The 14,754-nt window shown below is 41.3% G+C and overlaps 1 protein-coding gene across 8 annotated transcripts in view; it reads left to right on the top strand.

Moving 5' to 3' along the window:
* The window catches only part of GPR161 (G protein-coupled receptor 161), a 64,400-nt gene that overhangs the window by 20,310 nt on the left and 29,336 nt on the right, over positions 1 to 14,754 (top strand). For 3 of the 8 annotated variants that reach the window (XM_061120193.1, XM_061120191.1, XM_061120192.1), the window contains 2 exons: positions 11,461 to 11,590; positions 13,668 to 14,085. The exons of 2 other annotated variants lie outside the window; for them this stretch is intronic. In XM_061120193.1, the coding sequence (XP_060976176.1) occupies positions 13,712 to 14,085 (374 nt within the window). In that variant the 5' untranslated portion in view covers positions 11,461 to 11,590; positions 13,668 to 13,711. The remainder of the gene's footprint in view (positions 1 to 11,460; positions 11,591 to 13,667; positions 14,086 to 14,754) is intronic. 3 more of the 8 variants (XM_061120195.1, XM_061120194.1, XM_061120196.1) reach the window with 1 other exon arrangement.

Genomic DNA, 14,754 nt, shown 5'->3' with positions numbered 1-14,754 from the left:
CCAAATTCTATTTTAAGCACTCTATAAATATTAACTCATTGATTTTTTTCCATCAACCATATGAGATACCTATTCCTGAGCAAGGAGTATTATCTCCATTTGACAGAGTGGGGAACTGATGCCCAGAGAGGTCAGATAACATGTCAAGATCATAGAACCAGTAAGTAGTGGAGCTGGGATTTGAACCCAGGCTCTCTAGTTCAGCTCATGCTCTTAACCATATGTTGTGCTGCTTCTCTGAAACAGGGAAAAGAATAATTCGTACTTCTAAAAGTTATTCCAGAGATTAAATGATGTATGTAAAATTACATTGTCTGTTGCACATTGTTTTGCCAATACTGGTTATTATTAGTTAATAATAACTAAAGAACACTTTGGAAATGGGTAAGATTCTCAAGGGCATAGAGAGAAAGGAATGGATCAAGTACTGAGTCTTGGGAAATGTTTTTGCTGAGAAGCAAGAGCTTAATTTTGGAAAGACATCTGACAGAGTTATGGCTGACACCTTTGGGGAGAGGGTCATGGTCAGTGAAGAGCCCTAGACTCCAGACTTTCAATCCTTGGCAAAGAAAATTGTTGAGGTTGGTGATGTTGTTTGACGTATATATAGAGGGGACCAAAGCCAGGTCTTTCCCACTGGCAAACCAAGAATTCAGACAAGGACCACAGGATCACTGGGGTGCTGACTCTAGCTTCTTCTCCATCTTATGGTGCATGCTCCCAAACAGCCCAGGGTTCAGACCTGCTTTACAGGTGAAGTGGGATGTTTTGGATGAGGAAATTACTAGGTTTATGGTGCCCTTGTGGGGACAAGAACAAAGCACTGTGCATTGTAACAGACCCTGGGCTGACTGGGTGGACACATCCCTCTGGGGCTGCAGAGGTCAAGTCATCAACCCACCGTCTTGGGAACAACTTTCATGTGTGTGCCGGGGAAGGACAGAGGAATGCAGGGAAGGAGACCCAGGGATCCTGGGGTCTCTTTCTGGCTATCAATGAGTTGTGTGGTCTGGTTTGTGGGTGGAGTGGGGGTAGGGGTTCACTGTCTAGCTCACTTACCTTAGTGGAAGACAAGGTTGTTAATTTGAATATTTTCCCCAGCTCCACCCCCTCAGCTGCTCCAGTTGGTGATTGATGTGTAAAATGCTTTGAGGTTCTGAGTTGAAGATCCCCTGAAAATGTGGCCAAAATAATATCACAGTGATTTCACTTGAGTTTGTCTGAAGTGGTGTTTGGAAACATTTCCTCACCTGGAGGGTTTTTTATTTGAACCTATCGTACACCTACCTATTGGCATTTGATTTCTTTAGATGAGGGCATCTGGCAGTCCCAGCTTTTAGGCTGCTCAGCTCTTCATAAAAATGGGAGGCCACAGAATGAGCCTCTGCCCCAGTTGTGTTTGTTTAAGAATATCAGAAGAGATATCCTAAAAGAAACTGTTTTCTCTGGAGAAGACTTTCAAAGAGGTCAGGTATATCTTGTCATGTCCATTACCCTTGTTAGAGAGGTGCCAAGAGTCTGCCTCCTACTGACTAGCATGATCTCACAAGACTCACCTGAGCCTTGGCCTGTGGCCTGTGGAATCTCAGGCTGTCCCTTTGATGGCCCTGTTTGTAATGGGTATTTTAGGGGTGTATTTAATGGGTATTTTATTCTTTTCCTTCTGGTGGTTTGTGGACTGGATCATGGATCTCCTGGGAAGTGAAAAACTTACTTATGCTTCCATATGAAGAAACTCCATGATACTAGGGTCCATGGGTCTGTGGCATGGTCTGTGACAAGAAGAAAAGTTCTCAAGAAGGAGACTGAAGTAGGCAGAGCTGTGCCTGAGGAGTTGGCCTAACTTTGAGAAAGGGAACATTCCTGGTATCAGTGTCCAGAGAGGTGGAGTCTTAATGTGCTGTATCAGATCATGTCAGGATTCTTCAAGTTGCAAGTGACAGAAACCTACTCAAATTGGCATAAGTGAAGGAGAAATCACTGGGTCCTATAACCGAGAAGAACAAGAAGATTCAGAGTCACATATTATTTCATCAGCATTTGTGAATGGACTCATTCAGTGTTCCCCCCACCTACCTCTTTCTCTCTCCCTTTCATTCTCACTCTCTTACCTTGCTTTGTCTGTGAGTTCTTTCCTTGTAGTGTCCAAGATGGTCAGCTGCTGCAATGCTAGGCCCACAATGGTAGGCTAGTCTGTCCTCCAGCTGTTCCAGCCAGTGTCCTAGGTCCTGTGACCATGGCCTCAAAATATGGGAAGGTCCTTTCCCAAAGTAAAATCAGGGCGAACTCTTCAAATAGAAACTATAATATGAAGTGAAGGCTTACTGTGCGCCAGATCCTGTCCTAGGTGCTTGATACAAATAAACTCACTTGGTCCTCATAATTATTTGGTGAGGAAGATAATGTTATTTTAAAACTTTCTTTTTTTTTCCCCATTTATTTTTATTAGTTGGAGGCTAATTACTTTACAATATTGTAGTGGTTTTTGTCATACATTGACATGAATCAGCCATGGATTTACATGTGTTCCCCATCCCGATCCCCCCTCCCACCTCCCTCTCCACCCAGTCCCTCTGGGTCGTCCCAGTGCACCAGGCCCGAGCACTTGTCTCATGCATCCAACCTGGGCTGGTGATCTGTTTCACCCTAGATAATATACATGTTTCGATGCTGTTCTCTTGAAACATCCCACCATCGCCTTCTCCCACAGAGTCCAAAAGTCTATTTTGTACATCTGTGTCTCTTTTTCTGTTTTGCATATAGGGTTGTCGTTACCATCTTTCTAAATTCCATATATATGTGTTAGTATACTGTATTGGTCTTTATCTTTCTGGCTTACTTCACTCTGTATGATGGGCTCCAGTTTCATCCATCTCATTAGGACTGATTCAAATAAATTCTTTTTAACGGCTGAGTAATATTCCATGGTGTATATGTACCACGGCTTCATTATCCATTCGTCTGCTGATGGGCATCTAGGTTACTTCCATGTCCTGGCTATTATAAACAGTGCTGCGATGAACATTGGGGTGCACATGTCTCTTTCAGATCTGGTTTCCTTGGTGTGTATGCCCAGCAGTGGGATTGCTGGGTCATATGGCAGTTCTGTTTCGTTTTTTAAGAAATCTCCACACTGTTCTCCATAGTGGCTGTACTAGTTTGCATTCCCACCAACAGTGTAAGAGGGTTCCCTTTTCTCCACACCCTCTCCAGCATTTATTGCTTGGAGACTTTTGGATAGCAGCCATCCTGACTGGCGTGTAATGGTACCTCATTGTGGTTTTGATTTGCATTTCTCTGATAATGAGTGATGTTGAGCATCTTTTCATGTGTTTGTTAGCCATCTGTATGTCTTCTTTGGAGAAATGTCTGTTTAGTTCTTTGGCCCACTTTTTGATTGGGTCATTTATTTTTCTGGAATTGAGCTGCAGGAGTTGCTTGTATATTTTTGAGATTAATCCTTTGTCTGTTGCTTCGTTTGCTATTATTTTCTCCCAATCTGAGGGCTGTCTTTTCACCTTGCTTGTAGTTTCCTTTGTTGTGCAAAAACTTTCAAGTTTAATTAGGTCCCATTTATTTATTTTTGCTTTTATTTCCAATATTGTGGGAGGTGGGTCATAGAGGATCCTGCTGTGATTTATGTCGGAGAGTGTTTTGCCTATATTCTCCTCTAGGAGTTTTATAGTTTCTGGTCTTACATTTAGATCTTTAATCTATTTTGAGTTTATTTTTGTGTATGGTGTTAGAAAGTGTTCTAGTTTCATTCTTTTACAAGTGGTTGACCAGTTTTCCCAGCACCACTTGTTAAAGAGGTTGTCTTTTTTCCATTGTATGTTCTTGCCTCCTTTGTCGAAGATAAGGTGTCCATAGGTTTGTGGATTTATCTCTGGCTTTCTATTCTGTTCCATTGATCTATATTTCTGTCTTTGTGCCAGTATCATACTGTCTTGATGACTGTGGCTTTGTGGTAGAGTCTGAAGTCAGGCAGGTTGATTCCTCCAGTTCCATTCTTCTTTCTCAAGATTGCTTTGGCTAGTCGAGGTTTTTTGTATTTCCATACAAATTGTGAAATTATTTGTTCTAGTTCTGTGAAAAATACCATTGGTAGCTTGATAGGGATTGCATTGAATCTATAGATTGCTTTGGGTAGTATAGTCATTTTCACAACATGGATTCTTCCAATCCATGAACACGGTATGTTTCTCCATCTGTTTGTGTCCTCTTTGATTTCTTTCATCAGTGTTTTATAGTTTTCTATGTATAGGTCTTTTGTTTCTTTAGGTAGATATACTCCTAAGTTTTTTATTCTTTTTGTTGCAATGGTGAATAGTATTGTTTCCTTAATTTCTCTTTCTGTTTTCTCATTGTTAGTGTATAGGAATGCAAGGGATTTCTGTGTGTTAATTTTATGTCCTGCAACCCACAGCAAGCATTACCCTCAATGGTAAAACTTCCTTTATATTTAATTTTTTTCTTTTATTTTGGCTGTACCCTGTCTTCACTGAGGCACATGGGCTCTTCATTGCAGTGCAGTCTTCCCTAGTTGCAGCGTGTGGGCTCTTGTGTTGTGGAGCACAGGCTGCAGACCTCTCAGGCTTCTCTAGTTGTAGCACATGGGCTTAATTGCCCTGCAGCATATGGGTTCTTAGTTCCCATGGGAACCCACATCCCCTGCATTGGAAGATGGATTCTGAAGCCCCTCAGAAAGATAATATTCTTTCTTACAGGAGCTGGGCTTCAAACCTAGGTAGTCCTTAGAGTCTATACATTTAACCACCATGCCACACAACCTCTAACAAGTACAGGGAAACAGCAGGAAAAAAGTCCATTGTAGGTTGATGAAAATCAGAATTCTAAGGTAAAAATATGAGATGGAACCAGAACTTATCTGAATTTATCCAATTAAATAAGGGAAAGTGAGAGAATCCACCTTTATATTGTAGTAATTCTGTTTTTGCAATGCAAGACATTTCTAGAATTATTTCTTGGGAATTAGCATGCAGGCTGGTTTATAAAACACAATAGATACCTGTCTCAATACCCTACAGTGTTGCCTTGTTTATTAGCCCAAAAGGTTACTGATCTCTTCCCTTGATGACAAGATTTGGCTTTGAATGATTTGAGGTTGCTGTCAGTAATCTAACGCAGCAGACAAGCCAGTGTCTCTGGGAATATTCAAGAAAACCAAAGGCAGTTCCCAAAGAGGACTGACTGTGATGCTTGGAGCCATGGCAGCAAAGACGAGGATACATCCGGCCTTTCTTGGTGACGTGCCTGAGTGGGCTAGCTCTCTTTCCCAGGAATAATTTCCGATATGTTTATTCAAACCTCAGTTGTGTTCTAGTCATATTGTTTCTTGGAGTTGCAGCCCAAGGTGATTTATTTGCTCAGGGCAGGACGTAGGGAGAGTGGGAGTCTGAAACACCTTTGTGTCTGGCGGCATCACTGACCAGGAGAGTGGTGATGTGAGTCACCCTTGAATTTGCTTCCATTCAATATGCCCTGGCTTGTTGAGCCCTGAGTAGGCTGGTCGCCTGCCAGGAAGCCTTCCCTGGCTGGGATATTCCCAATCCTCTGTCTTGTTAAAGTACACCCCTGGGGGTTTGTTGGGGCTTGTGCCAGAGGCTAGGATTTTGGATCCTGGGTGGGCAGCTCTTTGACCACATTCCCCTTCTGCTTTCTGGGGAGGACTGGACCAGATGATCTCAAGGACAGCAGCCAACCCTGGGTTCTCTGATTCTGAGTTCACTAGTGTCCCTGCTAATAGGACCACTGGAGAGGAACCATGTCAAACAGTACTTTCTCCTTTTTTCAGCCTATCTTTTGGATTGGAAGCTTTAACATCCTATTTTTATTTTTTTAGTGGCTACATTTATTATGCTAACACTCACATTTGACTTAACAATGACAAACTTTTGAAGGCTGGTCATTTATCAACAAATAATTACTGATGTACCTACTATGTGCCAGGTACTTGTCCAGGTGTTGGGAAACAGCCATAACCAAGTCTCTGGCCTGAGTATAAACTAACTTGTTAGGAATATTTTTAGTCCAATCATACCTTTAAGAGCTTCCATTTTGCTTAGAGTTTTAATTTCATCTTGGTTTTAAAGTTCCCAAGTTAGCTATTTTTATAAAACTTGGTGTTGATGTTTAACTTTTTAAATTTCGATTTCATTTTTTTGCTGTTTTTATTTTAGATTCATCCATGTATTTACCATTTTCTGTTCTAACAGTTGATTCTTATACCCTACCCCTTATTTCTGGATTCAGTTTCCTTCATGAAATGTATTTTTAAAGGGATCATTCAAGTAAGGAATGATCAGTAAACATTCAGTCTCTGTTTGCCTCAAAAGAATGTTGTGCCCCCTCTTGAATGGTATTATAGAACCATAACGCAAGAGTTCTTTTCTTTAGCACTTCTGTGATTATTCCGCTGTTTTCTGGCCTCTATTTTCTGTTTTCTTCAAAAGAAGAGTCTGCTGTTTATCTAATTATTACTTCTTTATAGGGAAATTTGCTTTTATCATTTTCTCTGTATCTTGGTGTCATTTTTCACTGTGATGTTCCTTGATGTAAACTTTTTCTGATTTATCCTTAGAACTCGATATGCTCTTTTGTTATAAGGACTCATGTGTTTCTTCAGTTCTAGAAAATGTTCAATTAAACCTCTAAATAATACATCAACCTTAAGGTAGACAGTGTCTGTCTACCCTAATGTAAGTTGGATGCTTTTGAATCAACTAACAGAAACCTAACTGAAAATAGCTTTAAAAATAATGTTACAATTGTATTACTTTGCATAATTAGAAGCCAAGGTGAAGTTGACTTCAGGATTTGTTGATTAAACAATTCCAGATCAAGCCTTTCTTATTTGCCATGTTCAACATGTTGGCCCAGCACCTATAATAATCCCAAGGCGGCTATCACAGCTCTGCTCTCTTGGCCGTTAAGAAAAGACTTCTCTTCTAGGCTCTTTGTGAGATCAAAGCAGCTTTCCCAGATATCCACTGACTTTCAAGAAGAAAGGGAGAACAATGATTAATTTAGACCACTCAAGATCTAACTTTCAGAACCAGGGATCTGATCAACCTTCTCTGAGTCACAGGGAGGAGGATTGGGCACTGAAACAAAGTCAGAGGTCTGCTAGTAAGGAAAAAAAAAAACAACAACTGAAGCTGGTTTCTGGGTAGACACCCAAGAGTATCTGCCCTCTTTTGCTCTAATCTCTCCTGATCCTGCTTGTTTTAAACACATGTTGAATCTGCTTATCCGGTTCTTCATGCGTTGACTTTTGTTGGATATTTTTGTTTTTTTAACCTTTTTTTTGTTGCATTCTGGGTATTTCCCTCAGAGCTGTCTTCCAGTTCACCATCTTTCTCTGTAGCTGAATCTGTTGTTCAGCATACTCTGAGTATTTAATTTTGTTGGTTAAAATTCTGATTTCTAGAATTTCTGTTTGGTTCTTTCTCACAATTGTTATTAGTTTTTCATGATGTCATATTTTTTCACTATGGTTTCTACCTCTTTTTCTTTTAAAGATTTTAATTGTGTTTATTTTATGGTCTCTTTTATAGTTTTCTATTAATTCAAGTTCTTGGAATATCAGTTCCCCTGGTTTTTGTTTCGTGGATTCTTCTTGAAGGCAAATGCTATGCATTCACTTTCATTAAATGTTTATTTTGTGAATGTGGAAATTCACTGCAGAGCCATTTTGTATCTAATTCTGCTAGCATTAGCTTTTATATGAATTTATTAGCTTGCATAGTACATAATTTATAAATTTGTTACCCTCATCAGCATGGCACATGACTCAATGTTTGATTTCTCATGGAAAAAGCTTTAGTCTCCACCCAGAGCTTCAGATAAATGACTATTTTGCCACTTCCCTTTGCTAAGAGGATTTTTTCTAATCCCTTTTTCATGGAGGAGGCAGCCCTTCTAGAACCCACTCTTTATGCAGGGTACTGATTCCAGTTCTCTGCCTTGTGACCCAAAGTCATTCTCTCACATAAAAACCTCAGCCCTGGGGGTTTTGAACTAGATCTAATAGGCTTTTGGCCACAGTTGTCAGATTTCAACACTTGCTTTACGTTTTCTCTCTGTTTTCTGTTACCTATGGATTTCCCTTTCTTTTTTCAAATTTGGCTTTTTAAAAACTTTTGGATCATATTTAACCCAACATTTCTGTGAATTTGGAGCAGGAAAGATGTTCATATCAGCTGAGTTATTCACGTTTCCAGAAATGATTTCCATAATGAGTGAAAAACACTACGCATTGCTCAAGTCAAGTAATTATACTTATAAAGTACTTCCTGTTCATCCCCTCATTTGCCTTTTTTATTTAAAGCATTTGTGTTTTATTCATGTTTATTCTGTTTTACTGAAGTATAATTGCTGTACAGTATTATGTGTTATAGGTGTGCAAGGTAGTGATTCGTGATTTTTAAAGGTTATAGCCCATTCATAGTTATTTTAAAATATTGGCTATATTCCCCATATTGTACAGTATGTCCTTGTAGCTTGTTTTATACCAAATAGTTTGTACCTCTTAATTACGTACCCTTTTGTACCCCTCCCCTCATTGTGTGCATTAATCTCTCAGTTGTGTCTGGCCCTTTGTGATCGCATGGACTGTAGCCCACCAGGCTCCCCTGTCCTGGAATTTTCCAGGCAAGAACACTGGAATGGGTTGCCATGCCCTCCTTCAGGGAATCTTATCGGCCTAGGGATCAAACGTGGGTCTCCCACATTGCAGGTAGATTCTTTACCATTGGAGCCACAATTTACACTTTATTGAAGAGCTTTAAAAATAGTGATGGAATCCAGGTGGGTGAACCCATGAGGGTGGAAAGACAAGAGCGGAGCACACCTGGAAAGAGGGCACTTGTGCTGTGACCTGAGCAGTCCCCACCCTGATCACCCCGTTCTGCACGACCAGGCGACAAACACAGGCACTGCTTGTATTTGTACCCCTCATTGTAGCGTATTTTGTACCTAATAGTTTGTACCTCTTAATTAATTCCCTCCCATATGCCTTTGGTAGCTACTAGTTTGTTCTCTATTATCTGTCAGCTTCTTTTTTATTATATTCGTTAACACACAGAAATCCCTTGCATTCCTATACGCTAACAATGAGAAAACAGAAAGAGAAATTAAGGAAACAATACCATTCACCATTGCAACAAAAAAATAAAATACTTAGGAGTATGTCTACCTAAAGAAACAAAGGACCTATACATAGAAAACTATAAAACACTGATGAAAGAAATTAGTTTCATATTTTAGATTGCACGTATAAGTGATAACACACAGTAATTGTCTTTGTCTGGTTTATTTCACTTAGCATAATACTGTCCATGTCCATTCATGCTGTTGCCAATGAAAAAAAGTACTGTGTTTTTATGAAAGGTGAAGTTCATCCTCACTCCCAGGGAGCAAACAGTTTAGTGGGAATAAAGAGGAGCATGCTGGTAATTATAAGACATATTGCGGGGACACTGCTTTGCTTGGCTAAAGTAATTATACCTCATGAAGTACTTCCTGTTCATCCTCTCATTTGCCTTTTATGTTTTAAATTTCTTAATCTTTCTAACTGCATTCTGGGAAATTTCCTTGAACCTGTTTTTATATTTGAATAGTGAGTTCATACAGATACCTGCAGTAAGCAAGCTAACACCACAGGGTTCTTCCTTACCTGTCTCTATTTTGTGATTTGTTTCTTCTTTCTCCCATAGTTAGAAATGTGTTTCCCAATGTAAGCGTGTATATTCAGTTGCTCTACACTCAGAAAGAATTGTAAACTTAAAACACCATTAATAACATCTCACCTGCTGTGTAAACTTAGTGGTTCTCTTGTCTATACAATATATACCATTAAGAGTTTATAGTCAAAACACTGCATTTAAAAGCTACTTGACTTAGTTCCTTTCTTTGTTTGATTATTAGCAATCTGACACATAGTTTGGCTTATTTTTTTCTGTTTGCAACCAGTTATACATTTACTTTTTATATACATTTTTATTTAACTTAGTATGTAAAATATTTACATGGTTCAAAAGTCAAAACTGTGGGACTTCACTGGTGGCTCAGTGGTAAAGAATTCAGGAGACACTAGTTCAGTCCCTGATACGGAAAGATCCCACATGCTGCACACAGTTATTGAGCCTGTGCCCTAGAGCCCAGGAGCCAAACCATTGAGCCCACGTAACCCAGCTGCTGAAGTCCGAGCACCCTAGAGTCTGTGCTCTGCAACAAGAGAAGCCACCTAATGAGAAGCCCACACACTGCAACGAAAAGTAGCCCCTGCTTTCTGCAACTCGAGAAAGACCCACACAGCAACAAAGACCCAGCATAGCCAACAATAAGTAAATAAAATTAAAAAAAATTTTTTACATAGTCTACCTTTCCAGAAAAAAATAAAAACTGTAGAAACATACTTCGAGAAGTCTACTTCCGTCTGTATCTTAGTTTCTGGTTATCTTGCCTACTTTTCTTTTTGCATAATTAAATGTGAAGAGTCAGAATGTGTTAAGTTGCTCAGTCGTGTCCGACTCTTTGAGGCCCCACGGCCCCTCTGTCCATGGAATTCTCCAGGCAAGAATACTGGAATGGGTTGCCATTTCCTTCTCCAGGGGATCTTCCTGACTCAGGGATCGAACCCAGGTCTCCTGCATTGCAGGCAGATTCTTTACTGTCTGAGTCACATATGTTTATGTATATTTAATGTGCAAATCTGTTATTTCTCCCCTTTTCTCAAACATTTTCTTTTTTTAATAACTGCCTTAATGAATAAAATAACCCTGTGCATCTATTATTTTATATTATGCACTTATATCTTCAGAATAAGTATCTAGAACTGGAATTGCTAGATCAAAGGTTAGGTGCCTTTGTAGCCTTCTTAGGTATTGCCAGATCCTCCTCCCTTCAGTTCTTATACTTCGCATTCCCATGTGAAGGGTAGGAGAATGCCTGCTTCCCCACAGCCTCCCCAGCAGAGAGTGTTGCTAAACTTTTGAATTTTTACTGGCCTGAAAGGAAAGAAATAGTACTTCAGTGTAATTTTAATGTCCATTCCTGTTATTTTGAATGAAACGGAACATCTTTTCATACATTTAAGTACAATTAGTGTATCTTTTTCTGTGAACCCTCTGTGTATGTTTCTTTTCAAGTTTTATTGAGATATATTTGACATATAATACTGTATAAGTTTCAGAGGTACATGATGATTTGATGTATGTGCATATTGCAAAACAATTACCACCATAAATTTAGTTAACATCCATCATCTCATATAGTTGCCATTTTTTAAAAAATGTCTTTTACCCACTTTTCTACCTTTTTATTTTTAGGAATTCCTTATAAATTAGAATGATTAATCCTTCTGTGATATACATTTGAAGTATTTTCTCCCATTTTGTCATTTGTCTAATGACTCAGAATTTGTTTTTTTTACCACAGTGTCATCACTTATACCGTTAAGTATAACATGCTTGAAGTGAAGTGAAGTGAAATCACTCAGTCGTGTCCGACTCTTTGCGACCCCGTGGACCATAGGCCACCAGGCTCCTCCATCCATGGGATTTCCCAGGCAAGAATACTGGAGTGGGTTGCCATTTCCTTCTCCAATAACATGCTTATAGGACCTTTATTTGAGATGTGCCCTTTATTTGAGATGTGCTTAGTTGCTCAGTCGTGTCTGACTCTTTGTGACCCTATGGACTACAGCCTACCAGGCTCCTCTGTCCATGGAATTTTCCAGGTGAGAATACTGGAATGGGTTGCATTTCCTTCTCCAGGGGATCTTCTCAACCCAGGGATTGAACCAGTTAATAATTTACTTATAAGAATGAACAAAATTTAGAACTCAAGGAATAAAATCCAAAAATAAGCTAACAAAGAAACAGAAGGTGTAATTATAAAGTATATTTATCACACAAAACTGGAGTACCTAACATACTGCATAGCTGAATCAAAATTCAGAATATTTTAGCAGCCTGGAAATATGAACCAAAATGCATAAAATGATGTTTTGTACTTAGGCTTAAAAACACTAATTCCATAAGCAGGTGTCCTGGGGACACTTGCCTTTACATCAACTCATATGTGTATAAACAAACTTTGGGTTTTAACTGACCACACATTTGTATAAGTCCAACAGGGTAATAACAGTTGCTAAAAGAAAATGCACTCTTAGAATGAATAATAGTAGAAGATTATCCTGATGATGGAGAAAATTTTCCCTTTATACTCACCATTTACCAGATATCCAGAATGGTATGTTCAATTCAGAGGACCACAAATCAATAGGGTCATTGAAATTGGTGAGCAACTGAGGAAGTCTGAGTTAGTAAAGAGTCCAGAAGTCACATCAGGAACCTGGGAGATTTAATCTGGAGAAAAGAAGGCAAGTCATTTGTGAAGTGTTTGAAGGCTGTCAAGGGTAGGTGGGGTGAGAATTGCTTGATGCTGTTCAAGCTGGCAGGATCTGTGGTTGTGACCTGTGAATGAGGCTTGCCGTAAAGGGAGACTTTCTAAACTGACCTCTAGGGCTGCTGGGAAGGGGAAAGGCTGCCTTCCTTGCCTGCTAGCTCCTTGTGGCCAAAGGTGTCTGGACAGGGGGTTCTGGTCCAGCAGAGACCATGGGCTGCTGCTGTGTAGGCAGTCTAGGCACCGGGGTCCTTGCTGCCTGGCTCGTGGAAAGCGATCTTTCCTTCCCTCTGGTGTCTTCTCTTCGTCAGGAATAAAAGCAGGTGGGGAAAATGATCTGTGGGATTTTTTGGCTAGTTAAAGTAGATGAAAATTTTGGAGAAACATTTGTCTGTAGGATTTGATGTTAAAATATGTCAACTTCAGTTTTTGCTGAGAACTTGAGCCAGCATCCTGAGAGCAGGGACTGCCCCAAAAAGGATATTTGTGGGCAAAGACCTCAAACTCTTATCCTCTTATTCATGTATCTTTAGTGTTGGCTCCTTGCCCTTCATCCCCATGGCTGATAACAGCAGCAATGTCTCGGTGTGAATTGCACTTGTTAAAACCCTGTACTTGTTAAAACCCTGCTTAGAGGCCACAGACTGACCCCTATGGTAATCTTATCGTCCAACTTTAATGGGCACAAGAATCAAACCAGGAGTGGGGTTAACACACAGGCTCTGATTTGGTAATTCAGAGGTGGGCCCAAGATTCTGCATTTCTGGTAAGCCCCAGTTGGCGCTGATGCTGCTGGTTCAGGGTCCACACTGCATCGCAGGGGTCCAGAAGCAACAGTCCACATAAGCTATGTGGACTGAATCAGAGTCACCTGTCCCGTGCTTGTCTGAAATGCAGACTCCGAGGCTGTACCTCTGTTCTCTGGGACTAGAATCTTCAGGGGTGGAGCCCAAGAATCAGCTCTTTGAGCTGGTACTGCAGGAGATTCCTAAGTACACTAAAGGTTTTTAAGCACTGGCCCTGGGGAGAATGGACAGGAGGTTTTAGACTGGGGGAACGCATTGTTCAAGGGGATACAGTGAGTCACATGAAGAGTTGATGGTAGAGCACCGGCTGCCTCTGCAGAGCTTGCATGAGGATAACTGACTAGGACCCTGGGGGCCGTGGCTGCCCTTCTGCCAAGTGCACATGCTGTGGTTTGATGACTCCTCTTCTGTCCCCGGGGCTTGTCTTTCCAGTCGTCCAGCATGCTCTGCCCACCCCCTGCTGAGGTGCACTGACCATGAGCCTCAACTCCTCCCTCGGCCACAGGAAGGAGCTGAGTAACCTCACCGAGGAGGCCGGTGACCAGGGGGGCGTCGTCATCACGGAGTTCATCGCCATCGTCATCATCACCGTTTTTGTCTGCCTGGGCAACCTGGTCATCGTGATCACCTTGTACAGGAAGTCCTACCTGCTTACCCTCAGCAACAAGTTCGTCTTCAGCCTGACCCTGTCCAATTTCCTGCTGTCTGTACTGGTGCTGCCTTTCGTGGTGACCAGCTCCATTCGGAGGGAATGGATCTTCGGTGTGGTCTGGTGCAACTTCTCAGCCCTCCTCTACCTGCTCATCAGCTCAGCCAGCATGCTCACCCTTGGGATCATCGCTGTCGACCGGTAAGCTTGCCTCACGGAGAACTGAAGGATTTAGGAGGATGGGCCAAGGGGCAGCCTGAGAGAGCATGCCTTCCAAGCTGCTTCCGTTCCTCTGGAGGGTGCCAAGGGCTGTGCTGGAGAGGGTGAGAAAGCAGAGTTTTTCCTCTTCTTCCATCCCCTCAACCAGAGCACCTCTGATTTTATCTGATCTAGCTTGCATATAGTTTTATTTTTTAAAAAAAGTTCCAATACTTAAAAAAAGTTCTAGAAGCCTCTGCCTTTCAGGTGACAGATGGGAGACGGAAGCTGAGACAGGTGAGGTGGCAAAGGGGGCGCCAAATCCAGTTCTTCCCCAGAGTGCCGCCTGCTCTCTTTTGCTCAGGCTGGGCCAGAGCTGCACCAGGGCAGCCTAAGAGGAAATATTCTCCATCCTCTACAGTGCAGGGGCCTGTCCCTGAGAGCAGGGGAGGGACGACAACTGAGGGAATAAAGATAGTGCTACCTGGGAGAGACTGTGTGTGCCTTACAAAATCTGAGCTGTCCCTTCTTGTGGGGTGGGTGGCTCTAAAAGCAAGAGACAGCCCTCAGCTCTACCTAGAAGATTCTTGCAGATAGTGAGTCGGGCTGTCAGATTTAGTTGTGCACATTCTACAGGGTTTGACAAGTTTCCAATCCCTAGAGTCATCTTCT

This window comes from Dama dama, chromosome 20 (genome assembly GCF_033118175.1).
Source record: "Dama dama isolate Ldn47 chromosome 20, ASM3311817v1, whole genome shotgun sequence".
Lineage (NCBI taxonomy): Eukaryota > Metazoa > Chordata > Mammalia > Artiodactyla > Cervidae > Dama > Dama dama.
The sequence above is the reverse complement of the archived record's forward strand: the minus strand, read 5'-3'. Positions and strand labels throughout refer to the sequence as shown.